The 25,726-nt window shown below is 47.4% G+C and overlaps 2 protein-coding genes across 5 annotated transcripts in view; both read left to right on the forward strand.

Annotated features, from left to right (window-relative positions):
- The first annotated feature begins 2,578 nt into the window (after window positions 1-2,578).
- LOC308576336 (arylacetamide deacetylase-like 3) lies at window positions 2,579-9,414 on the forward strand. 2 transcript variants are annotated; one of them, XM_081175591.1, is made up of 4 exons: window positions 2,579-3,277; window positions 4,455-4,668; window positions 6,297-6,360; window positions 7,778-9,414. In XM_081175591.1, the coding sequence occupies exons 1-4, from the start codon at window positions 3,101-3,103 to the stop codon at window positions 8,550-8,552; spliced, it is 1,230 nt and encodes a 409-aa protein (XP_081031717.1). In that variant the 5' UTR covers window positions 2,579-3,100; the 3' UTR covers window positions 8,553-9,414. The 2 variants fall into 2 exon arrangements, with proteins under 2 accessions (XP_081031717.1, XP_081031718.1); XM_081175592.1 differs by lacking the exon at window positions 2,579-3,277 and adding an exon at window positions 6,515-6,774 and having other exon boundaries at window positions 4,605-4,668.
- A 3,167-nt stretch (window positions 9,415-12,581) lies between these two features.
- The window catches only part of LOC308576324 (arylacetamide deacetylase-like 4), a 135,376-nt gene continuing 122,231 nt past the window's right edge, over window positions 12,582-25,726 (forward strand). For 2 of the 3 annotated variants that reach the window (XM_081175575.1, XM_081175574.1), the window contains exons 1-2: window positions 21,490-22,543; window positions 24,167-24,383. In XM_081175575.1, the coding sequence (XP_081031701.1) occupies window positions 22,346-22,543; window positions 24,167-24,383 (415 nt within the window). In that variant the 5' untranslated portion in view covers window positions 21,490-22,345. Of the gene's footprint in view, window positions 14,678-21,489; window positions 22,544-24,166; window positions 24,384-25,726 lie in introns of those variants that run through there. The other variant, XM_081175576.1, reaches the window with a different exon arrangement.

Raw genomic sequence — 25,726 nt, forward strand, 5'->3', positions numbered from 1 at the left:
TATTGTTGCCAAAAGGAGGATTGACTAAGCATGTGGAGGAGGAGATGACAGGTGCTGAACAAGTGGGCTGTAGCCTCTTCACGTGTCTTAAGGTCTGTTTTGTTTGAGGGGAGGGTGAGTTGCCAAATCACTGAAGTTGCTTCAACGTAAGGAGTTGCATTATGTGACATAGGGCGTAGTGAAGAGATCTGTAACTGGAGGTGTCAGAGACTGTCTACAGCATTTTGCACGATGAATCTGGGGCCTCTTCACATTTTGCATTTCATCTCTGCAGGAAGACATGCCATATTCTTTCCATGGCAACTGGGAGCATAGCTGTCAACTTTCCCCCCTTTTTAAGGGAAATTCCCTTATTCCGAATAGGATCCCTTGCAAGAAAAGGGAGAAGTTGACAGCTATGACTGGGAGCCAGAAATGCCCATGGTGGCTCTGAAGTCAAAATGAAATAAATCTGTGAATTTGATGAAATTCCAAGGCATAACATAGTCTAATCAACAACAGAGCCACCAATTTTTTAAATTTTATTCTTGCAAAATAAATACATTGAGAAACAGAAACTTCAAATATGGGGTGGGGAGTGGGATTCCTGGAAGACTTTGGGCTTTTTCCTTTGGCCTTTGGTGGGTGTCATTTATTTATTTGTTTGAAATATGCATAAAGTACTAAAGATTTGGTGTATGGGGTGTTAGGGGAAGGTTAACACCTCTGGTGGGGACATGTCATGCTCCTTCTGGGGTAGTTTATCCACTTTAGGTCTCTACCCTGCACAGCAATGTTTTCTAGAAGTTGTCAGCATGTGACAGCAACCACTCCCTGGGAAAAGGCTAAACCAGGTGAGGTTAGCCAATGGGTCTCAACCCCTCTGGCAGAGTGAGTGGACGAGACCAACAGTGGGTTCAACAGTCAAGAAGGCTGTAAAGGCACATGCTGTAGAGGGAATGAGGGACAGATAAGGAACTAGGACAGGAGCCTTAGAGAATGTTGGGAAGATAGGGACCTTCAGTCTGGTTTCCCCGAACTCCCCCCCCCCTTAGGCTGTCTGCTGCTTCTGTTTCATTTCATTTGTTCAAATGAAGATATATATTTCTCTTCCCGCTCGTTTCTTCTTTTACTACTAGTGAGTGATTTTAAGGCAAGGGAAGGCACATTGGTGTCATGGCCACTGAGCAGTCTTTAAGTGATGCTCCCTACCACCACTATTGTGGTAAAGGTTGCCATATGTCCAAGAAAACCCAGACATCTCTTTTTCAGGGCCAACATACCCTTCCAAGCATATTTTTATATTTTAAAGGAGATGTCTGGGGTTTTTGGACTCGGGTGGTTCTGGCTCCAGCTACTGTGTACGCCGTGGCTGATGCCAGCCTGAGCTGGGCAATGAGGTGCACAGGGGCAGTGGCGGCAGCCCCGTGCGCCCGCACACCTCTTTCCCTGGCTCAGGCTGGCAGCAGCTCGAGCTGTCCTATTTTTAGCTCTTCAAGATACAGCAAACCATGAGGGGCAGGATTCTGAGGGCTCGCTATTGGAAGTGTCCAGACCCAGCAAACAATCCATATTGCCGTCCCCAAGTGTCACGAGTGGTGCTCCTCAACCATGCTTAGGTATCCCTGCCTTCTGAGGTGTGTCATAGCTGTGATGGCTTTGCCTGTTGCTTCCGCCACCCCAGAACAAGATGGCCGCCCAGGAGGAGACAGGTCAGACTTCTTCTCTGACAGGGCCCAGTGTTCTGAGGCAGGGACTTCTCATTCACCCACATGCTACACGTGGATGAGTAATGCTCCTTTCTGTGTCAACTGAGTTTTTCCTTCTTCTCATGGGTTTACAAAGAGGCAAGGGACTCCTTCCCTCATAGTAAAGACAGAAGGGGGATTTCCTCTTCACAGAAAGCCCATAAGAGAAAGAGTTGGCACCATCCAGGAGACGTACGAGAAGGAGATCATGGCTACCCAGCATGGCCAGTGCTCAAGGATGATGGGAGTTGTAGTTCAAGAACATCTAGGGACCCATGGTTGAGACCCAAAGAACACCGAGGGGCCCAAAGTTCTCCTCCCCCCAAACACTGAAATTGAAGAGTGCTAGTAAGACAATCCTTTCTGATTCAAACAAGGCCTGTCACAAGGGAGCTCTTCTTCTGTGCCCTTTCCCCCACAGCAATGTTGGCTTTCCTTCCTTGCGCTCATCACCTCCACCCTATGGTGTCATGGCATTAGGTGCTGGCCTGCAGCATTATCTTGAGGACTAATCAACACTTGCAACCTTCCATTTGGATTACTGCAACATGTTATGCATGGAGTTGAATTTGGAAATGGTCTGGAATCTTCAGTTAGTACCAATAACAACTGTTGGGACAGAGAGAGAGAGAGAGAGAGAGAGAGAGAGAGAGAGAGAGAGAGAACACCTGAGAATGTGTTCCACATCCATTGAGCTGTATCCAGTTTAGACGAGAATGGGCATGGCTAACTCAGGTCCATAAACTGTATAAGCAGAGGAAGCTTAAATAAATAAATAAATAAATAAATAAATAAATAAATAAATAAACGAACTATATAAATGGAAAGTGGAGCTGTGTGAGCAGCAAACTGATTTCTGCAAGAGCTATAGACTGGGTGGGATTGGCTCCCATTGGTCAGCCTGCACAGCGCCAAACCTCTTTCCTCACCACACTGTTCTGGAAAGTTGCAGTGACCCTCCTGTTGGGAGGATGCCATTGCAGTGTCGTGCCAGCCAGCCCCACTTACATCGATGTGCCGCCCCTTTTAATTATCCCTGATAAACTCCTCAGGGAGGGAAGAGGCACAATGATTTTGTGTGGGAGGGCAGGCAAACTCCTATTTACGACTTCCCTTGGGAGGAGAAGATAGGCAAATTCACACCCACCAACGTGTACCCACACCCTGTGTGAGGAAAAACAGTGTCTTCCAGGAATCCAGGAGAGCTTCAATGTTTTACTACATTACTAAACTATTTGTTTTATTCTCTACTGAGAACTATGTGGGTTGGCCTAGGATGTTTTTCCCCACATGGCATAGGTGGTTCTCTTATAGAACGCACCAGCATTGGCTAAGGTGAAGTCCTTGTCTCTGTGCTTCTGAGCTGAAGGGAAATGGCATTTGGTGGAACTCTGTGGATGCTGATATTATATATGACCATTTTCATTCACTCCTTGCTGTTTGCATGGGGAGCTTATTATCGTCTTACTAGGACCCACCTGCCTCGAGGAATGAACTGCCGTGCATTAGTACTACTCGGTGATTTCTCACTGGGATATGTCATGATACTGGTAAGTTTATTTTACATATATCACGGGGATGAAGGGACACCTCTCTAAAAAGGGCTGCAACATTTGAAATATTTTAGTTTAGAGGAAAGGCGAGCAAGAGGCAACATGATAGAAATTTATTAAATTTTACATAACATGTAAAATTATGACCCTCTCATGAACATATTGAAGCTATGTAAGAGGCAGTGACGGCTGCCAAGTTGAATAGCTTCCAAAGAGGATTAGGCCATGGCTGGTCATCGCTATGTTCTGGCTCTAGAGATGGAGATAGCAATGCTTCTGAACACAAGTTCCTGGAAAACATAGAAAGGGAGAAGGCTCCCGTGCTTGGGTCATGTTTGTGGGTTTCCCATTGGGGCAGCTGGTTGGCCACTGTGAGATGCTGGACTAGATGGGCCCTCGTCCTAATCCACCAGGCCCTGCTTAGGTTCTTGTCCACTCCAATGTATTTATTCTGAGTAGTACTTGCACTGAATACCACCTGTAATGGGAATTGGGGTTGCTTGTGCGTAAACTGCAAACTGCTCCAAGCTAGCCGTATAGCTAAAACTTTCCCTGGTTGACAGCCCTTGAAACACGACTGTCTTAGTCACTGGCAGAATCCGTCAGTGGGCGGGACCTAAATTTCTTCCAACATAAAAGTTGCTTGACTCCAAGTCTCCTCCTAGATTCTCTGCGTGGAAGCCTTCTGCGCAGCGTGGGCGTGCCAAGCGGAGGTCCGGTGCTCTCTCCGCTGATTTCACTGGAAGAGTCTCTGAGCCTCCCCTCCGCCTTACTCTCAGCTTCCCCTTTCTCCCTGGTGTCCCCTGGATTTGTTTCCCCCGTGGAAGCCCTCTCTCTCTCCTTGCTAGTTCCCTCCCCTGCATCACTGGAGCGACTTTCCTCTCCTCTTCCCTCTGATGGCAGTTCCCTGACACCACCCATTCCGTGTGATTCTTAAGGACTACAACAACAAGAAGCGTACAAGGAAAGGGGAGTGGGCAGGGTCTTCACTTCTGTGCTGCCCAGGGTGAACCATTTTCCATCCAAAGAGGAAGGAAAGGATATACGGTTTAGTAGCCTCATATGCCTGGGTTCCATCCCACAGGCAACAGACATATGCCAGAGAGAAAGAGAGAGAGAGAGATAGAAATTATGTAATGCCGATTATAAATGCTAAATGTTTTGGATTAAACAGGTCAGACTTGTGGAAAAACTGGGCATCTGCCATAGATATTCCATTATGAGGTCCATGGGCCAGTTAACGCCATTAATGAAGGACTCAAACTTGATAATAAAAGACCTGGTTTTCGATGGGGTGCCGGTGAGGGTGTTCTGGCCCAGGACACTTGCTGGGAACAGGAAAGGAATCATCTTCATTCATCCAGGTGTTGGAATATTTGGAAGCGTCCGTAAGTTCTGTGAATTGTTTTTGAAATGGTTCATGATGTTCTTTGAGGAGAATCTGGGGTGCTGCTGTAATGTAAAGTTCCTGAAATGTTTGCTATGGAGGGGTGGAGGTTGGTTTCTGCTACCCCATTATTATTATTATTATTATTATTATTATTATTATTATTATTAATCAGTGCTTTTTTTCTGAAAAAATGGTTAGGGGTACTCTCATTTGACTCAAGAAAATCACCATTTTATAGTTCAAAGCGGGGAAGATAAATACAGCAAATGGATAAAAGTACAAAGATTCTCAAAAATGTTTAGGGATATGCGTACCCCTGTGTACCCCCAGAAAAGAGCACTGATTATATTTCTTTTTCTATACTCCCTTGCATGCCATAATAAGAAACAATAACAAACCCTTCCCAACAGACAGTTTACAAGGATGTAGATTGTTTAATTAGCCAAAGGTTTGAGAGAAGAGGAATGCTTTTGTCTGGCACCTAAACATATGTAATAAAAGTGCCAAGTGAGTCTCCCTGGGGACAGCATTCCACAAATGGGGAGCCACCACAGAAAAGGCCCCGTCTCCTGTTGCTGCCCTCTGGGCCTCTCACAGAGGAGACACATGAAGAAGGGCCTCAGATGATGATTGCAGGGTCAAGACTGGTTCATATGGGGTGAGGTGGTCCTTGAGGTATTGTGGTATTGAGCCATTTAAATCTTTATAGGTCAAAAGCAGCACTTTGGAGGCCTGGAAACCAATTGGCAGCCAATGCAGTCGGGCCAGGATTGGCGTTATATGCTGAACCCGTCTTGTGGCCTTGAGCAAATGGGCTGCTGAATTCTCCAGCAGCTGCAGTTTCCAAACTGTAGGCAATTTAAGTTCAATGAACATGGCAAGATAGGATTGCAGGAAATGGTGCTGAGTTCTGTTGTAATTCTTCGCATCTCGGTCAGTGATAAATCCTTATAATGTCAAAGGAGTTTCTCTATGCCTCAAGGGACTTCTATGAAAGGACTTCCAGAGATTATCAGAAATAACAGGGGAGAACAAAATCCACATACTTGTTTTCAGCTAGTGACGCCCCATTTATAAAGGGTTCAATCTAATGTAGATTTTCCAGCGGAGATTCACAATCAAGTGTGTTAAGTTGTGGGCGAACATATCAGACGACACAGCGATTCTTCAAACAGCTCTTGTTTGTTCAGAGGCCAGAACAGAACTGAACTGAAGAGCTCAGTCAGCCTGCTTATATAGAGCTCCAGAACAACGTAACTGTAGCAACTTTCTACAACTATCCAATCACTGAATGTCACTTTCGATCCTTCATTTGCATACAAACTATCCAATCACTGAACGTCACTTTCGATCCTTCATTTGCATAACTATCTACAGTATCCCCCTGCTAGCCCAGGGTGAGAACTTCAGTACATAACAAAGTGTTATATACATTTTGTGACGTAAAAAATTAATTACCATGCCAGAATTAATCATATCTGTTAATTTCAGCAGGTTTACTTTCAGCAGAAGTAATATTGGATTCAACTCACAGTGATTTCAATGTGAATGACCAAGGAATTTTGTAATGCAGTGTAACAAATAATTGCTCACAGCAGGCCGTGTGTGATGTGTCCTTTTTTCCAGGAGTCTCTGAAAGGGCCTGCCGTTCCTTTGCCAAACAATCTGATTCAGTGGTTGTAAGTGTTGAGTAAGTATCTTCATGCTCGTTCTATCAGGAAAAAAGAGCAATTCCCCATAGTTTGCAACCCTTCCTCGCACATGAGCCCAGAGAAAACCTGACAAAGCTTTAAACATAGTGATTTTTGACAACCTGTGGAATGGGTGTTCATTTTTGTATTTAGATTTTTCTGCCTTGGGGCCCACTCCCTCTGAGCATGAGCGCTCTGGCCCAGCATCCTGTTCTCACAGTGGCCAACCAGATGCCCCTATGTGAAGCCTAGAAGAAAGGCGTGAGGCTGAAAGAGGAAGCCAGCGAATCACGCCATGGCTTAAATCGTCCCCGGCCACGCCCCCAAGTGACCCGATTGGCTGCCTGGCAACCTGACATGGCCAGGGTCTCTCCCAGTGGGATGCGGGATGTTAATCCCGCCCCAACGCTGAGGTGAGTGGTTAGGCAGCTGGACCGCAACCTGGCCCCACCAGGAAATGGACCCGATTTCTCATCCCCCTGACCAAGACACTCAGGGAGATCCTGAGATGAAAAATGAAATCAAGGAAGCATTCAGAAGATAGAAGTTTATAATGGCATGGAAGAAGTGGCTAGGGCAGGCATAGGGAAACTCGGCCCTCCAGATGTTTTGGGACTACAACTCCCATGATCCCTAGCTAGCAGGACCAGTGGTCAGGGATGATGGGAACTGTAGTCCCAAAACATCTGGAGGGCCGAGTTTGCCTATGGCTGGGCTAGGGCAAAGTTTTTTTATTGCTCTCTCATAACACTGGAACATGTGGAAAGCTTGAAAGCTGGAAGTTTCAGATAAAAGAAAGTACTCCTTCAAAGAGTTCAAAGTTAAGCTATAGAACTCACTCTTACAGGGGGCAGGGATAACCTCCCACTTGGATGACTTTCAGAAAGGTTTAAGCAAATTTAAGAGTTTAAGGCTACCAGTGGCTTCTAGCCATGATGGCTATAGTCTGTCCGTATGGTCAGAATAAGACTTGCTGGAAATTGCAGGAGGGAAGAGGGCTCTTGTACTCATGTCCTGCTTGGGGAGTTTCTCCAATGATTGACCCCTGGCCACTGAGAATGGGATGCTGAACTAGCATATTCAGGTGGAAAACTTCAGGCACAGGGGCTGAATGCTGCACTCCAGGCCTCTCCATTTCCCTCTCTGAACTCACCCCAGACCCCCCACCATTGCCCCTCTTTTGCACCCTCCTTGAGTGGCATCTGCCTGGCTGGAATGTGTGGCTGTGTGCAGGAGCCAGCCTACTTGTCCAGTGAGAAAGTTTGCATTTGCTTTCCATTTTGGTCTCTGGGGCCCAGAATGTTTCACAGAAAGGAATGTGGCCCTAGAGGTGAAAAGGATTTCCAATTCAAGGGGAAATGCCAAATGCGCTCCAGGAAAATGTTGAATGTTGATGATACCTTATTTTCTCTTTAGGTTTCGTTTAGCTCCTGAGCATCCCTATCCAGTCCCTGTGCTGGACTGTTTAACAGCTACAATACACTTTCTGAAGAATGCAAAGGAATACGGAGTGGACCCCAGCCGCATTGCCATTGTTGGGGAGAGTAGTGGAGGCACATATGCTGCAGCCATTTGTCAAGAACTGGTGACCAGAGAGGACCTCCCAAGAGTGCGAGCTCAGGTCCTCATTTACCCATTCCTCCAAGGAATTGACTTCAATTTGCCATCCTATCAGCAAAACCATTCAGTTCCTCCCTTGTTCCGGAAAAGAGCTGTCAGTCTTGGTTTGACATATCTCACTGGGAAGACAATGAATGTAGATGGAGTTCTGAAAGGCGCCCATGTCCCTCCTGATTTGAGGGAGAAATACCAAAAATGGATCAATGCTGGTAACATTCCGGAAGAATTCAAAGCTAGGGGCTATGTTCCTGTAGAACCTGCTCCATTTTCAGAAGAACTTTATGAACAAGTTAAAAGAGGTAGTGAGACAATGTTTTGCCCCCTTGTAGCAGAGGATGACATAATCCGCCAGCTCCCGGAGACTTTCATTCTAACCTGTGAATATGATGTTCTCCGGGATGATGGGCTGTTATACAAGAAGCGGTTAGAGGACCACGGTGTGCCAGTGACATATCACCATCTTCCAGATGGATTACATGGAATATTGGGCCTTGTTGGTTGGGGGCCACTTGAATTCCCGAGCACACAGAAATGTATGCAGCATGTAGTAGAGTTCTTAAAATGTTTATAGAAATGGCAGTCTTCCACTTCTGTGGAGGGAAATTTTGTTCCTCATTGTGCCAATCCTAAAGTAAAAAGAAAAACTTAGTTCCAAAGTTTTACTTTCTAATTTGTTAAAATCCAAATTTTTACGGTCTAATTTGTTAGAACAGAACACTATTAACAAAATTATCGTGGAAGGAAAAGAAATAGATAATCCGAAAGAAATTAGGAAAGGATTTGTGAATTTTTATAGACAATTATATAAGAAAGCTGGGAAAGATGATGTAAAGAAGTTAGAAGATTTCTTGAGACGAAAAGGGGTGCAACAAATACTGACAGAAAAGAAGGACTGAATGAATGACCTAAATGAAACAGAATAAATTAAAGCTGCAATAAAAGAATTGAAAAGTGGAAAGGCACCAGGACCGGGTGGATTTACAGCAAAATATTTGTGCTGGTCCCAGGGGGTTACCCTGCGGCGTGGTCCGAGTCCAGTCCAAGGTCGAGGGTGTCGTATGGATGCTGTCCATCAAGGCTGAAGCGGGGTCCAAGGCAAGGAGTCGGGTGTGGTCAGGAACTCTGTCAGAAGAGCAGGACAGGGTGCAGGCAGGAACAGGCTAGCAACAACGTTGCTCCTGCAACCTGGGACTGGGGCTGGCCAGCTTTTATCTGCCCCAAGGCATAGGGTGGTCCCGGTCCACAGGTGACTCGCCTCTCCTGGCCTGGAGGCGAGCATTCCTCCTGCGAGAACTTAGTTCCCTCCGCCTCTCTGCCCTGAGCCCCTGCAGCTCAGGAGAGGCTGGAGGGTTACTCGACCGAGAGGCAACCTCACCATCCCCTGATGGGGCTGAGAGTGGAGCACCTGCAGGCAATGGGTTCTCGATCACCTCCGGAGCCAGGGCATATTCAGCTGGTGTCTGCTCCTGAGGATCCGGTACAGGTGAGGGCCCTTCAGGTTCAAGCCCCAGCCCCGGCTCAGCTGGTCCTGGAGGCGGGATTCCTCAGGTTCAGCCTCTGAATCCGATTCCCAGGCCATCACAATATTATAAAGAAATGAAGTACACCCTACTCGTACCGTTGAAAAAAGTGATGAATAATATATTAAGAAAAGGAGAACTACCAGAAACATGGAAAGAAGCATATATTACATTAATACCAAAACAGGATTTGGGCTTAACACAAGTAAAGAATTACAGGCCGATTTCGCTATTAAACAATGATTACAAATTGTTTGCAAGTATATTGGCAAATAGATTGAAAAAAAATATTGAATGAAATAATTCATAAGGATCAAGCAGGTTTTCTACATGGCAGACAGATGAAAGACAATATATGGAATCTCTTAAATATAATTTAGTATCTGACTGCCAGAAATGAAAAACAGGCGATGTTAATTTTTGTGGACACGGAAAAGGCCTTTGATAATATATCTTGGGAATTTATGTTAAAGAATTTGGAGTTAATGGACATTGGACAATTTTTTAAAAAAGGAATAAAAGCGATATACTTTGAAGAAAGAGCAAAATTTATAGTAAATAATATAATAACAGAAAATATTGAGATTACGAAAGGTACAAGACAGGGGTGTCCATTATCACCACTATTATTCATATCAGTACTGGAAGTCTTCCTAAGGACAATAAGGAGCATCTCTTCACAAACTGGTGTTTCTGCCATGTCAGTCCAAAAATCTTCCCACTACAGGCAGCTGCCGAATCCACTCAGTCCAGATAAAATCAAATCAAGGCTTCTGTCCAGCACTTCTCCCAGACCAGATGTCATTCAAACATTTAGCCTTTCCAGGGAAGGTATCACCAGGTAAACCTGGAAGTACAAAAATCAAGAAATAGAATATTAAAGTCTTACCTTCCCCTATGGCTATCTAATTTGATTCAACAAGCTGGTCAGACCCAACTTCTGTTCGTGGCCGCTTGCTGATTTAGAACTGCGTCGCATCTCTCAGCCATAAATCCTGGGCAAACATCCAGCATTCTTTGACGTCTCTCCAGTTGTTAATGAGATGTTGCTTCTGTGGTGATAAGTACTGTATTTTTCGCCCTATAAGATGCACTTTTTTCCCTCCAAAAATGAAGGGGAAATGTGTGTGCGTCCTATGGGGCGAATGCAGGCTTTCGCTGAAGCCTGGAGAGCGAGAGGGGTCGGTGCGCACCGACCCCTCTCACTCTCCAGGCTTCAGGAAACTATCCGCAAGTCTTGCAAGCCCGGCGGGATGTCCCGCGGGCTGGCAAGGCTTGCAGGCAGCAGCCTGCAGCCCAAAAGCTGGGGACAGCGGGGTGACGGAGCGCCGCTACCCCACTATTCCCCGACCTGATCTGGAGGCTGGCAGGGGGGGAGAAGCAAGCTTGCTTCTTCCCCTCCGCCAGCCCCACAAGCTCGGGGGATAGGGGGTGACGGAGCGCCGCCACCCCACTATTCCCCGACCTGATCTGGAGGCTGGCGGGGGGAGAAGCAAGCTTGCTTCTTCCCACCGCCAGCCCCACAAGCTCGGGGGATAGGGGGATGGCGGAGCGCCGCCACCCCGCTATTCCCCGACCTGATCTGGAGGCTGGCGGGGGGGAGAAGCAAGCTTGCTTCTGCCCCCCCACCAGTCCCACAAGCTCGGGGGATAGGGGGGTGACGGAGCGCCGCCACCCCGCTATTCCCCGACCTGATCTGGAGGCTGGCAGGGGGGAGAAGCAAGCTTGCTTCTTCCCCCCCGCCAGCCCCACAAGCTCGGGGGATAGGGGGTGACGGAGCGCCGCCACCCCGCTATTCCCCGACCTGATCTGGAGGCTGGCGGGGGGAGAAGCAAGCTTGCTTCTCCCCCCGCCAGCCCCACAAACTCGGGGGACAGCGGGGCAAGCTGTCCCTGAAGGCAGAAGAGGGAGACGGAGCGCTCCGTGTCCCTCTTCTAGCTTGGGGATGGCTGCGCAAACCTGGGGGGGAAATAATTTTTTTCCCCTTGATTTCCCCCCCAAAAAACTAGGTGCGTCCTATGGGCCGGTGCATCCTATAGGGCGAAAAATACGGTAAATCAAACCGAGGAATATTTCATCCTCTTCCAAGCAAGCCAGAAGTCTTAACTTTCATTGTAAAACCATTTCCACAGAGTTAATAATTATTAGAACCATATTATATCGACAAATGCCAAACTTTCCCAGTCTCATTTGCTTACATAATGTTAAGGAAAAATCTGGGTGTGAGGCTGCTCAGTCACCCAGCTCGTCGGGCAGAGCCAGCGGGTCCCTGCGGAAGGAGTCCAGTCAACCGGAGCAAATAGCTGTAGACCAAAGTTTATTGCACAATAGGTTCAAAGAGCAAATTTTGAACCCCGAGGATGGGCTGACAAAGACTTTTAAAACTTTCCCACCACATCCCAGAATACAGTTCGAAGGGGAGGGGTTAACCTTGGCAAACATGTCAGACAAGTCCTTGGTACAAGATTAGCATAAGCAGACATGGCAGGGCAAGACTCAGGTATAAGATTGGCATAGACAAATATGTCTTAAGTACCCACCACCCAAAAGTACAATAGAAGTTCCTTTGCATGTCTGGAGCCTATGGCGAGTCAGGTGATGAGATTTGGCTTCCTTTGGCTAACAATGAGCCCAGCAATTGTCACCTCTGAGAACTTCCTGGAGTCCTTTTGCAAGGGGAAAATAGCTTTGGAATGGGGGGAACTGGGAAAGGAGATGATTTTATATTATTTTTTAAAGCTAGGTGACTTCCCTGAGCTGTCAAGTTGGAAGGATATATTCAGGCATAATATTTGTAATATTTAACTTTAAAGATGTGCCCCCCCCCCATAATTTCCGTAACACATAATAATCAGGTAGTTGGTCTTTCCAGAGGGGATTTTACCAAGTAATATAGAAAGCAAAATTTGAAAGTGAAACAAAAAAGCCTCGCCCCCCTTTCCATTCTGACAAACCCGCTCCACACAGATGATAATCCTTCTTCCACTCGAATCCTTTTTAGCACCTCAGTGACTGAATTAATTAGCAGAGTAATAATAATAATAATTTATACCCCGCCCTCCTCAGCCAAGACCGGGTTCAGGGTGGCTAACAACCTATAATAAAAACAAGTTGATTGAAATACAACTTAAAAAACAAGATTAAAGTACGACATTAAAAGATTAAAAGATTAAAATGCAGCCTCATCACAGGAGGAGAAAGGAAAAAAAGAAAGAGGGGGAGGGAATAAAATTGATTCCAAGGCAAACGCCAGGCAGAACAACTCTGTCTTACAGGCCCTGCGGAAAGAAATGAGATCCTGCAGGGCCCTGGTCTCATGAGACAGAGCATTCCACCAGCCCGGAGCCAGTGTTGAAAAGGCCCTGGCTCTGGTTGAGGCTAATCTGACTTCCTTAGGGCCTGGGACCTCTAGGGTGTTGCTATTTATGGACCTTAAGGTCCTCCGTGGGGCATACCGGGAGAGGCGGTCCCGTAGGTATGAGGGTCCTAAGCCTGGAAGGGCTTTAAAGGTCAAAACCAGCACCTTAAATCTGACCCTGTACTCCACCGGGAGCCAGTGCAGCTGGAAAAGCACTGGGTGAATATGCTCCCATGGCAGAGACCCCGTGAGGAGCCTTGCTGCAGCATTCTGCACCCGCTGGAGTTTCTGGGACAGTTTCAAGGGCAGCCCCGCATAGAGCGAATTACAGTAGTCAAGCCCGCTGACCATCACATGAATCACTGTTTCTCCCTCCTCACTCAGAGCATGTCCAAAACTTAAATCCAATTTCTCATTTTAAGAGATGACTTTGGAGAGTTGTCTAGAAACGCACAGTGCTTTCCATCCAGTGCCCCATGCCCCCTCATTCATTCCAAACTTGGGGCCAGGTGTTGGACAAACGGCGGATGAGACTGCCACCCCTGACCCTGGGGGAGTAGGGAGGCTGATTACTCCCATCTCAGCCTCTGATATCTTGTGCGTACGGCTGTGATGAAATTTCTAGCCGTCTTCCATAGAACCAAGCCGGAAGTAATATTCTGTGTCACTCCTACATCTTATAATCTGCTCTTGTACCTGTTGCGCTTTCTGTTCTGAGACTTTCTAAGCTTTTATTGACCTTGGGCTGGGTGGAGGAATGCTGTCCAATGTCTGTGAATCTGTTAACCGCCTCCATCCCTATTAATCTTCCAGTGTTTCTTGTCCTAGCTGTTCCCCATTCAGTATTTCCCAGCTTATGCTTTCTGAACTATGTCCCTCTGCAAACCACTGTTCCAAATCTATACTGTCCTCCTGCTCCTGGAAAGATTCAGGATCAGGGGGAGGGCGTGGCTCCCACCATTCCTCCTCTGTGCAGCCCTCCTCAACACGGTCCCTGACAGGTGGTCACCTTTGATATTGTAGAGCAGTGATGGCCAAACCTGGCCCTCCAGCTGTTTTGGGACTACAACTCTCATCATCCCTAGGTAACAGGACCAGTGGTCAGGGATGATGGGAACTGTAGTCCCAAAACAGCTGGAGGGCCAAGTTTGGCCATCACTGTTGTAGAGGGTCACAATGCTGGAACTGTGCATGTCTTGTTTCCCAACACTGCAAGAGAAGGCCATGGAGGTGCATCATGAGAGAGGAGTTGAGGCGTATTTTCAACATTTTTGTTGGGATTCTGTCCTGTCCAGGGGGGTGTTTGTGATGCAGGGGCTGTGATGCAAGCACACCTCAAGCAGCTTTTGTCCATTCTCATTCATGCTACCTATACCAAAGTCACCTATGCAATTGCCCCATGTGTGATGATCACCCCAAACTCCAGCACTGAAATCTCCCAGCAGGAATAGGTGTTTGCAGGCTGGGAACATCCTGATAGCGTGGTCTAGCACCTCACAGAACTGGTCCTTGGTCCATATGTCAGAGCACACAGTGGGAGCATAGATGCTCAAGATGTTAACCAGGAGGTGGTTGAGAGATGAAGGGGAAACAAGCATTCTGAACCCTTGGTCAGTGGTTCTGTCACAGACAGCAAAGAGCTCCCTTTTTTAAGAATAAATTTTATTAGAGTTTATAAAAAGAGATACAAAACTTAAGACCAAATATCTTTTTTATCCAACATTAACCTAAATAAAATAAAAAGAGAGAGAAATAGGAAACGGAAAAGGAAAGGAGGAGAAAAGAAAGGAAGGAGGGGGAATGAGAGAAAACGATTGCGTGGCTATTCCCTCCCCCACCACAGATGGATAAATGAAGACACAGGACACCAGAATTTAGGTTAATGGGCGAAAATGGCCACAACTTTATTGATTACAGCAAGAGTGGTATTGGCTTTAGGCATTGGCCCTACCAGACTAACCGGTCTAACCGGTGAGGGTTAAGCACCAACAGGGGGAGCCACCCGAGATGCATATCCCTAGGCGCTCCCCGAGGGGTTACCACTCGGGGGCGCGCTTTAGGCCCTAGCCTCCGTATGTTTCGGACGAGGCGACGCCCCTCGGAGTCCTTTAACGAACTACTCTCCAAGCCTTGGGGGAGGTGATGGCGCTCCTCCCCCCCGATCTCATCTGCATGACAATACCCCTGCCAATGCCTACCGCCACACGGGCCGCATCAAAGCGGCTCGCCGCCAATACCCTCAGCCTGTAACCAATCCCTAATGCCCTGAAAAATGTCTGCTAACCAGATATTGTTGCCAGCATCAGATAGATGCACGCCATCCCCGCGATAGAGTGGTAAGTTGTCATACTGGATGCACGGGTGCCCAATGACCCGTCCACCTAATGCAACCACTCTACGCGCCACCGAGCACTCCACGATCCTCCTGGCTTTATTCACGGCCACGGGATTCACGCGTCCCGCCAGCATCTCCTTTGCAGCAAAGATGACCAAAATATTGTGATGTTATCGTGGGAGGCTTTCAACCCCTCAAGGTCATTGATAATGTTCCACATTAGGTCCACCCCTTTTCTGTAAGCCAGGTCGTTCTCGCCCAGTTGAATGACCAGAGCGCCGGGAGCGCCTTCTGCCGCGATTTTTCCCGCAACTGCCGGGAAGAATTCTTCCCAGCGCATACCACGCCTAGAGATCCAAGACACTTCGACGTTGCTGGGTAACCGCAGTTCAGCATCCCAGCCCCTGTTCTCTGCACGCTGCTTGGCCCAGTATACTATGCTGTGGCCGATAAACCACAACCGAACCACACCGATACCTGGAATGAGAGAATAAGAGGGCCAGGTCAGGGGAATGTAGATTACTAGTGACAGGTCAGGGGGGAGTTCGGCGTGGGGTTAGGGAAAAAGGCCGGGGGGGTTAGAGAAGCTACCGGATGTAACCCTTGTACGCGTTAGATTTCCAACGCCCCATATCCATTATCCTTTCGGCCGGCAAACCCATGTGGACCGTGGTGGTCGCTGCCCCAATGCGAAAGGAGTGTGCAGCGTACTCCTCCTGTGGAAGACCGATGGCTGCGATCGCTTTGCGCAAGACCCTCGTGAACTGGTGTTTAGATAGGAGGGAACCGTCTGCATGTAAGAAAAAGGGGCCACCGGAATTAGGCCTCACGCGCAGATATTTTGCGCCATCTTTTACCGGGCAAGGACCAGGCTTCTGAGTTGCCTGGAGGCGAATCATAGCCCCCCTGCCGAGCTGGTCGGTCTTAGAGCTGCGGATTTTCAAAATCACGTGGGAGCTGGCTATCGATACGTCCCCCATCAATAGCCCTCTATTTGAACCGGTTGGGCGGTCCTCGCAGACCACCTCTCCGATGCGCAAGGCGCCATAAAATGCAAAGGAAAATGCCGCAGAGAATAACCTGGCTTCGTATTTTGACCAACAGATGGTCCTAAGCTTCATGCGGATTTGTGTGAGAATATCGAGAGTTATGGGCTTTCTCACATCCGGGCCTGGCGGCCGTGACCTGCGCCAGCCCTCCAACATTTTCCGCACCACGAAGTGTGCACAGGGATCAATGGAAAATAGGGCTTTAGAGAAGAAGGATATCGCTGCCGAATGGATATTAAGAGTTTTAGGGGCCCGGCCAAGGTCGCGAAGGTGGACCATATACTCTATGACCTCAGACTTGGAAGGGGCTCTGCCTGGCTTGAATCGCTCCTTTTTCCTGTGAAAAGCTGTGAAATCTAACCAAGCCTTATTGTAAGATCTTAGGGTTGAAGGTGCCAAGGCTGACAATACTCCCTTTATTGCTTCTCGTTGCCAATACTCCAGAGGTGTTCCGGAAACGGTTGCGGCTGCAGCTGCGCATCTGGTGCCAATGAGCGAAAGCGTTCCATCTGGAAACGAGATAGAGCGTCCGCGATGTTGTTATCGATACCTGGGACGAACTTGGCAGAGGCATGGAGATTTAGCTGGAGACAGGAAAGGACAAAATAGCGCAGGAGCGATGCTACTCTGGGAGAATGCGATGACTGCTTGTTGAGAACTAACACCACTGCTCGGTTGTCCGTCCAGAAACACACTCTATGATTCCTGAACTGGTCTGCCCAAATATGGATTGCTACTACAATGGGGAAGAATTCCAGGAATGTCAAATCGCGCAGGATCGGTTTACCTTGCCAAGAGGTGGGCCAATGTTGGGCGCACCACTGACCCCTGAAGTAAACACCAAACCCCCGAGAGCCCGCCGCGTCCGAATGCACCTGAAAGTCAGATCGCAAGGCCATACGGTCCTGCCACAATGAAATGCCGTTATAACCGTCTAGGAAACGCAGCCAGACCTGTAGGTCTGACTTCACCGCCTTAGAGAGGCGTACCCTGTGGTGTGGAGACTGTAGCCCTGCGGACAACTTTGCTAGCTGGCCGCAAAAGGGGCGACCGGGGGAGATCACGCGGCAGGCAAAGTTAAGGTGCCCCAGGAGTGATTGAATTTGCCTCAGGGTTACCTTTTTTAACGGCAGCATCTGATCTATGAGCTATCTAAGGGCGGACAACTTCTCTGCCGGTAGGCGCGAAGTTTGGGCAAGGGTGTCTAATTCGATACCCAGATAGGTCATGGTGGTAACCGGGCCCTCTGTCTTCTTGTTTGCTAAAGGGACCCCCAGTTCGTTTGCAAGGGACTCGAAGGCCTGGAGCAGGGTGCCACAATCGCTCTCGCTACTTGCCACCAAAATAAAATCATCCAAGTAATGCCCCACCCCCTGCATGCCTGTTCTAAATTTTAATGCCCATTCGAGGAAGGTGCTAAAGGTCTCAAAAGCGGCGCAGGCAATCGAGCACCCCATAGGCATCGCCTTGTCGATGAAGTAGGCACCCTGGAATTTAAAACCGAGCCAGCGATAGTCCTTTGGGTGAACGGGAAGAAGGTGGAATGCAGACTCGATGTCGCACTTTGCCATAAAGGCGCCCCTGCCAAATCCCCTAACCAACTTTACTGCTTGATCGAATGACGCATATTTCACCGTGCACATTTCTTGGGGAATGGCGTCATTAACAGAGGCTCCCTTGGGGTATGAAAGGTTATGTATCATACGAAACTCCCCCGGGGCCTTCTTTGGGACAATGCCCAATGGTGAAATATGCAGCTCTTTGATAGGGGGTAATTGAAAGGGCCCAGCGACCCTCCCCGCGGTAATCTCTTTCCGGATCTTTTTAAGGGCGATGTCAGGTCTCTCTAGAACTGATTTTTGGTTTGGAGGGCATCCCGCATTGGGGGTACAAAAAACAGGGATCCTAAAGCCCTGGGAAAACCCTTCATTCAGCATACGGGCAGCTTGTCTATTTGGGTAGAGATCAAGCAGCGCTCTCAACGGCTGTAACTTTATCGGAGAGTGTGCTAGACCTAAAGACCGATTAGTATCGAGACCCAGCAGGCCCTTGGGCGGGTCCTGAAGGTCCGGCGGGGGGACCCCGACTCCCCTGGCTGAGGTGCCCCCTGCCACCACGAAAGGGCTGCTGTTTCCCTTTATAACAGTGAATGGCGGGGTGGCTGCCCAAGCACTTATCGCATTCATGCTAATACTTACATGCGGTGCGCTGACAGGCCCCCTTATTGAAGTCCCAGCAATGTCTCCGGCGTTTTGCCTCCACCTTACCGGATTTAGACTGATCCAGGGGTTTCTTCTCGATATTGGGGCCCACATGCTCCATCCAGCAATTATTGTCCCTTTGGTCCCAGCGTGTGGACGACAGTAGCGAGGCATTCCTCCAGAAGTCCTCATCATACGATATGGCGGCTTCATCTCCCGCCAGCTCCCGCGTCCTCCTGACGTGCGCCAGGTACGACGCAAGGTGCATGCCCCGTTTTGGGTAACAACCTGTCACTACTGCCATAAAAACCTGATAGCCGTTAAGCCAATTCTCAAATGTACGTTCGACTCTGGGTGACCTATATCTTTTCCTACCATAGTATCTCCTTTTCTCCCCTTTTCCCTTAACCTGCACTGGGGGTAGCAGGGAAAACATATCAATGAAGTCACCATTCAGGATCTTATCCCTCTTTCTCTTAGTAAGGTGGTTGCCCGGGACAAAGTCGGTGGCCAAATGAGTAGAGACTTTAACGTCTTCCACTAAAGCCCCGTCTTTCCAATCAAGGGTGCCGTTGAAGGCCTTCCGATGTGAGTTGGCCCTCCTTTCGTGCACCCACAGGGGGACTCCTGTGTCTTCCCCCTCCCCCCAGTACGTCCCCAAAGGCGCGTCACTATCCTCCTCGGAAGAAGAAGTACCTGTCTCCTCGTCGGAATCCGATGTGTCCTGTTTCCTGCTCTTCTTGGACCTGTGCTTCTTCTTCGACTTTCGCTTCCCACTACGTGAACCGGCGTTCCGCGGCGCTGGGTTACCGACCGCCGGGACCGCCTGTTGCGGAGGAAGCTCCTCCTCAGATGTTGACCCGTCCGAAGAACTTTGTTGAGCTGGGTTATCCTGAAAAACACTGGGAACATCTATTACCTCTGGACGGGGCGCAGCACGGGCCGGCACTGAAGGCCCAGCCTTTTTTGTACCAGTCTTAGAATTTTTTTGCGCGGATGCCTTACCCATCTGAGGGCCTGCCTTAGATTTTTGCGCACGCGCAGTCTGCAGGCATGTCTGGGGCCTGCCGGTGGCTTGCTGTTCCGTGCTAGCTGCGCTTGTGGAAGGACCTGCCTGACCCTGCTGGCTGGGAGGAGTATCAGGTATGCAATCCTGAGACACTTCCACTATGTTAGGTGAAGGGGTAATAGGCGACCTGCATTGCGCGTAAAATGATTGAAGTGCGGAAAAGAGCTGTGCCAACGCCTGGGGGTTACAAGGCGCCATTGGCACTAGGGCATTGCCATGCTGAGGCGCTTGAGGATTGCCGTTGCTTTCCATGTTAAAGCAGGATCAGCGGGAGCGTATGTGCGTGTATGTGCGAGAGCGTGTGAGTGTGTGAGGGGATTTGAACCACCAACCTTCTGATCAACAAGTCCTGGCTCTGTGGTTTAACCCACAGCGCCCGCCACCCGCCACTTATTAGGTTCCTGCTTTATTTGATTTCTTTTGTTCTGCTCTGTTCTGTTTTGTTTTGTTTTGTTAATTATTTATTTATTTATTTATTTATCTATTATTGTTGTTGTTATTATTATTATTATTATTAATGTATTATCTCTTTCTTATTTTTTTAATTTTATTTATTTATTTATTTATTTTGCCTTGTGAATTAAACTCCTGAGCAATTAAATCACTTATGCAATTAAATCGCTTGGTTGCTTCTGAAATATAATCCCACTATCTAATTGAAAAACTTCTTTAAATTAGAATTAAATTAGAAAAGTAATTAAGAGGAACAGAGCACTGCCGGTTAAATAAATTTTAGATTAAATGAACACTGGCACGTGAGGCCCTTGATTAAGGCACTGCAAGCCGAGGAAAGAAGCTAATACTTAAAGGGAAGATTTAATTATTGCGTTTTTGTTCTAGCCAAAGGCAGAATCGCAGGCTGCAAAGGAAGGGAATAGTCCCACGGAGCTTCTCTCTACTAAGATGGCGGCCGCCAGGCAAGCCACGTGGTACTCAAAATGGCGCCGGTCGCCTAGCAACGGAGCAGTACGCAATCCGGCAGCACAGCTTCCCACGCACTACCGCCTGTATAAAAATGGCGGCCGTCGACTGGCCAGGAGGGCTGATTAAACGGTCAAAGGCTCGCTACCACGCAACAGCTGTGACTTTACGTAAATTCAATAATCAGGTGGTAAGGGAAAACACGAAGACACAATGCCAAAATACAGCCCCTGCAGCAGCGAACAGAATACCAGCAACCCTGAGATCCCAGCACTGAACCTGCACGCAGCCGCAAACTGCGAACCCACGCCCCCCACGACTGGCTGTATAGGCACTCGCTGAATTAAACTTGAAATTACGGATACGACCTGATCAGATAGATGAAAACTCCGTTTTCCTGGAATCGCAATAACGCCGCGTGGGGAGGGTTGATGAACTGCAGCGAAGTAGGGAGGCTCGGGAGGGAGGCCGCAGAGCGCAATCAGCTGGCCGGCGGGATGCGCGCGCAGCTGGCAGCTCCCGCCGCTGTAGCTGCTGTAGCGGGCTTGCAGGGACAATGGAAGAACCGCTGCTAGCTCACGCCGCTGTAGCTCACACTGCTGAAGCGACCTACGAGAATAAGCCCCCCCCCCAGGCCACCAGCGATTTCTGCCCTCGAACCCTTGCGATGCGAGACGGAAAAACTCTCCGGTAGTGATTTCAGCTCTAATAAAAAAAAGGGCGAGCGGCAGACGAAGATCCTATGAGGCTAAGGCTTGCTGGCAGAAAGGCTCCAGGCTCCACGAGGTGACCAATAGCGCTCCGAAGAATTCCGGTGCACGGAAGGATGCAACCGCGTTGGGAAAGAAGAGAAAAGGGGCGAGCCGAGGGCTGCCCTGACCTTAAATGGCCCATAGAAGGCCCGCCCCCGCCGCCAGCCGATTGGCTGGCGGTGCGTGAGTATGCTAATAAAGGGAATCCCCGGCTCCCGCGAGGCTGGGGCCAGCCCCGCGGGAGTGTGGCGGGGTCGTGAGCCCGCAACCCCACCCCCTCCTGAAATTCGGTAGTGGCATAAGAAGAAACAGATAGAAAAGAACTTAAAAGAGAAAACAGAAAAGATAAAATACAGAAATTTAAAAACTTCCAAGTCTTCAACTGTCCACTATACTGTATATAAACTATAGGTACTTCATTCATGGCAATATGTCACCCAACAAAACCACGTTCTATAACAGAGTATTACCTTCAATCTCCAAATCCATATGTCATTTTTTCTTTTTCATGCAAAAAGTCTATGAGAGTATTCCGATCTTTAGTAAATGTTAACAATGACCTCTCTCTGATTAAACATGTCAATTTTGCCATCTTGGCTAAGTCTGTTAATTTTAACAACCATTCTTCCATGAGAAGACTCAGTCATGTGTCATTCCATCTTTGTGCATACAATAGTCTTCTGCCATAATCATATATTGAAAAAATAGTTATTTTCTAATTGTATATCCCTAAGACCAAGCAGGAAGAGTTCTGGTTTCAGCTGGAACTTAATCTTCATAATTCTCCACATCAATGCATGCATTTGTATCCAATTTTTTTAATTAACTTTTTTACATGTCCACCAAGCATGATAAAATGTTTGTCTCGTTTATATAAGTCACTGCAGCACAATACTGTACTCTGATCTTTTAAACAAGATGCTGGACTGGTGTGAATGCAGGATGACAGCAGGTAGGTATTGCCTTGAAGCAAAGCAGCTCCCTCAGGAGGAGAGGTTGGGCAGATTTACACCAATTAACATACACCCACACCCAGTGATATTCAATTCTTAAGTATTCTCAATTAGGATTTAAGTGGGTTGGCTGGCAATGCTCTCTTGCATGTAACATCGAATGTTGTCCTATAAAAGCCAGGGGCATTAGCTAAGGCGACGTCCTTATGTCTGTGCCTCTGAGAGAAATGGCATTTGGTGGAAGTCTGTGGACACTGATATTATACATGACCATTTTCATTCATTTCTTGCTGTTTGCATGGGGAGCTTATTATCGCCTTATCAGGATGCAGCTGCCTCGAGGAATCAGCTGTCGTGGAAAGTTACTATTTTTCGATTTCTTTCTAGGATATGGACTTATACTGGTAAGGTTTTTTTACATATATCACAGGGATGAGTTAGGTAAAGGTAAAGGGACCCCTAACAGTTAAGTCAGTTAACTGTCAGGACAGTTAAGTCGCAAACGACTCTGGGGCTGCGGTGCTCATCTCACTTTACAGGCCAAGGGAGCCAGCATTTGTCCACAGACAGTTTTTCTGGGTCATGTGGCCAGCATGACTAACCCGCTTCTGGCAAAGCCAGGGCAGTGCACAGAAATGCCATTTACCTTCCCGCTGGAGCAGTACCTATTTATCTACTTGCACTTTAACATGCTTTTGAGAACTGCTAGGTAGGCAGGAGATGGGACCAAACAACAGGAGCTCACCCCGTTGCAGGGCCTAGAACCGTTGACCTTCCGATTAACAAGTCCATGCGGCATGGTGGTTTAAACCACAGCGCCAACCGCTGATGAAGTTACACCCCTATAAAAAGGGCTGCAATGTTTGTAATATTTCTCGAATAGTCTTCAGATAGGCCATTAAGAGGTGACATGATAATATTATGCAAGACAGGGAGAAATTGGATAGAGAAAAGTCCTCCCCCCCCCCTCCTTCTCTCTTGACACTAGAAGTTGTGGAGAATCCACTGGAGTTGAATGTTGGAAGATTCAGGACAGATAGAAGGAAGTACTTCTTCACACCTGACATATTCAAACTATGGAGCTCTCTCACACAGGAGGCAGTGGTGGCTGCCAAATTAAATAGCTTCCAAAAAGGATTAGATAAATTCATGGAAGAGAAGGTATTGGGTGGCTACTAGCCTCCATGGCTAGGCTCTGAACCTGGAAAACATAGGAAGGGAGAGGGCTCTTGTGTTCAGCTTCTGCTTGCGGGTTTCCTATTGGGGCACTTGGTTGGCCACTGTGAGATGCTGGACTAGATAGGACATTGCCCTAATCCAGCAGGCCATATTCATATCCACCTAGGTGGATTTATTCTGAGGAGGACTAGCACCGAACACCACCCACTTAGTGTGGTTTCTCATGGTGTCCATCAAGAAGAAGCATACAAGGAAGTGGAATGGTCAGGGTCTTCACTTCTGTGCTGCTCAGGAAGAATCACTCTCCATCCAAAGAGGAAGGAAAAGAAATAATAATAATAATAATAATAATAATAATAATAATAATAATAATTTTTATTTATTTAAACCCCGCCCTTCCCTGTTCAGAAAACCGGGCTCAGGGCGGCTGACAACAAATTTAAAACACTTAATTGATGCAACAAAAAACAGTATGCAGTGTAGTCACCTCACATGTGGGGATTCCATTCCACAGGTAATAGACATATGTTACACACACACACACACACACACAGAGTGAGGGGGGAAAGTATTTGATCCCCTGCTAAATTTGCCTGTTTGCCCTCTGACGAAGAAATGACCAGTCCATAATTTTAATGGTAGGTTTATTGTAGCTGCGAGAGACAGAACAACAACAGGAAAAACCCCAGAAACCCAGGCAACAAAAGTCAGAGATTATGGACTGGTCATTTCTTCATCAGAGGGCAAATTTAGCAGGGGGGGGGTGTCAAATACTCCCCTCCCCCCCCCTATATATATGAAAAAGATTTGATGCTAATTATCAATGGTAAATGTTTTGGTTCAAACAGGCAGAAATTCTGGAAAAACTGGGCATCTGCCATAGATTTGCCTTACTCAGGGCCGCGTGCCTGTTCATTCCAGTAATGAGGGACCCAAAGCTGATCATAAAGGATCTGGATTTTGATGGAGTGCCAGGGAGGGTGTACTGGCCTAAAACATCACCTGCTGGGAAAAGGAGAGGAATCATCTTTTTTCATGGAGGCTGTGGACTATTTGGAAGCATCCGTAAGTTCTGTGAATTGTTTTTGAAATGGTTCACTATGTTCTTTGAAGAGAATTTGGGGTGCTACTGTAATGTAAAGTTCCTGAAATGTTTGCTATGGAGGGGTGGAGGTGGTTTGTGCTGCCCTCGTATCATTTGAATAAAATATTGCGGGGGGGGCAAGTAAGCCCTGCCCTGCATATTGATCACATGATGTAGTGCACCCACACTATTGGAATGGCAATACCCATCAATTTTGGGGGGACTGGCTCCCCTAAAATATTTTATTGGAGGGCCTGTAGCACCCTGCTTGTGGTTAACGCTTAGCTGGAATGAAATATTCAACGCAGCAATAGAGAAATTAAAATAATAATTTATTTGTCAGACAAATAAATGAGAGACACAGTGGTATATGGATACCAAAGCTCTGCCCACTCCAGCCCTGATGGCCAGCACTTATATTTCCTCAGCCCAGCCCCCTTGCTCCTCCTTTGGCTGCCTCTGTCCAATCAGCCTGGTTGAAATTCCTATTGGCTGTTTGCTAGAACCAATCATAAAAGATACACCCATTTCCTATTACCTTTTATGGGAGACAAAGAGCTATATTTACTTCTATCCATAAATGGCAGACAAGTAGCCATATATCTTACATTTGCCTCGACAAGGCACCTTAATTACCAGATCATCTTTGCCCTATTGCCCTATTCACTCCAAAACAGATGGCTAAAACAGATGGCTCATGGTTTTAAATTTTATCTTAAACAGAGATCTTGGGTTCACCACCTCACACACCATCAATGAAATAAGAATCTAACATTTCTTACTTTCTAAATCCTTTGCATAATTACATTTAAGCCAATATATTTCATACATTAACATATATAGCTTTTTAGAAGGAAAGGAACTTAGTAAAAACAGTTTCCAAAAGCAACCCCTAAAATTTACACCTCCTTTCAAGCCAGCTGCTGTTCCTATTAGCTCTTGGCCTTTAACCTTATGAAAATATGGCTCAAGTCTAATGGGAGGCACCTGGTATTATTTTAACTCTTAATTAGTGTTTTTGCAGCTTGATTGTATTCTGTAATATGTATGGTCAGTATGACCTTTTGCTCCTAGCCTGTAATTTCCTTTTACAACTTTGAGAAGCGTGTCTCCTGCTACTGCTATAAATCAGAGGGGTCTCTGATCAGGAAGACAAACAACTGCCAAAGCACCCAGCCAGCTGCTTTATGCCTGGCATGAAACACACAAACATCTGCAAATATATCTTTTAAGCTCATTTTAAAATACAAGTCTTGATCAGATGCCTCAGGCCGAAGGGACCACAGCCCTTAGGTGTTGGCTCCTAGTCCACTCACCCAGGGTT

The sequence above is a fragment of the Podarcis bocagei genome, assembly GCF_964188305.1.
Source record: "Podarcis bocagei genome assembly, chromosome: 16".
Lineage (NCBI taxonomy): Eukaryota > Metazoa > Chordata > Lepidosauria > Squamata > Lacertidae > Podarcis > Podarcis bocagei.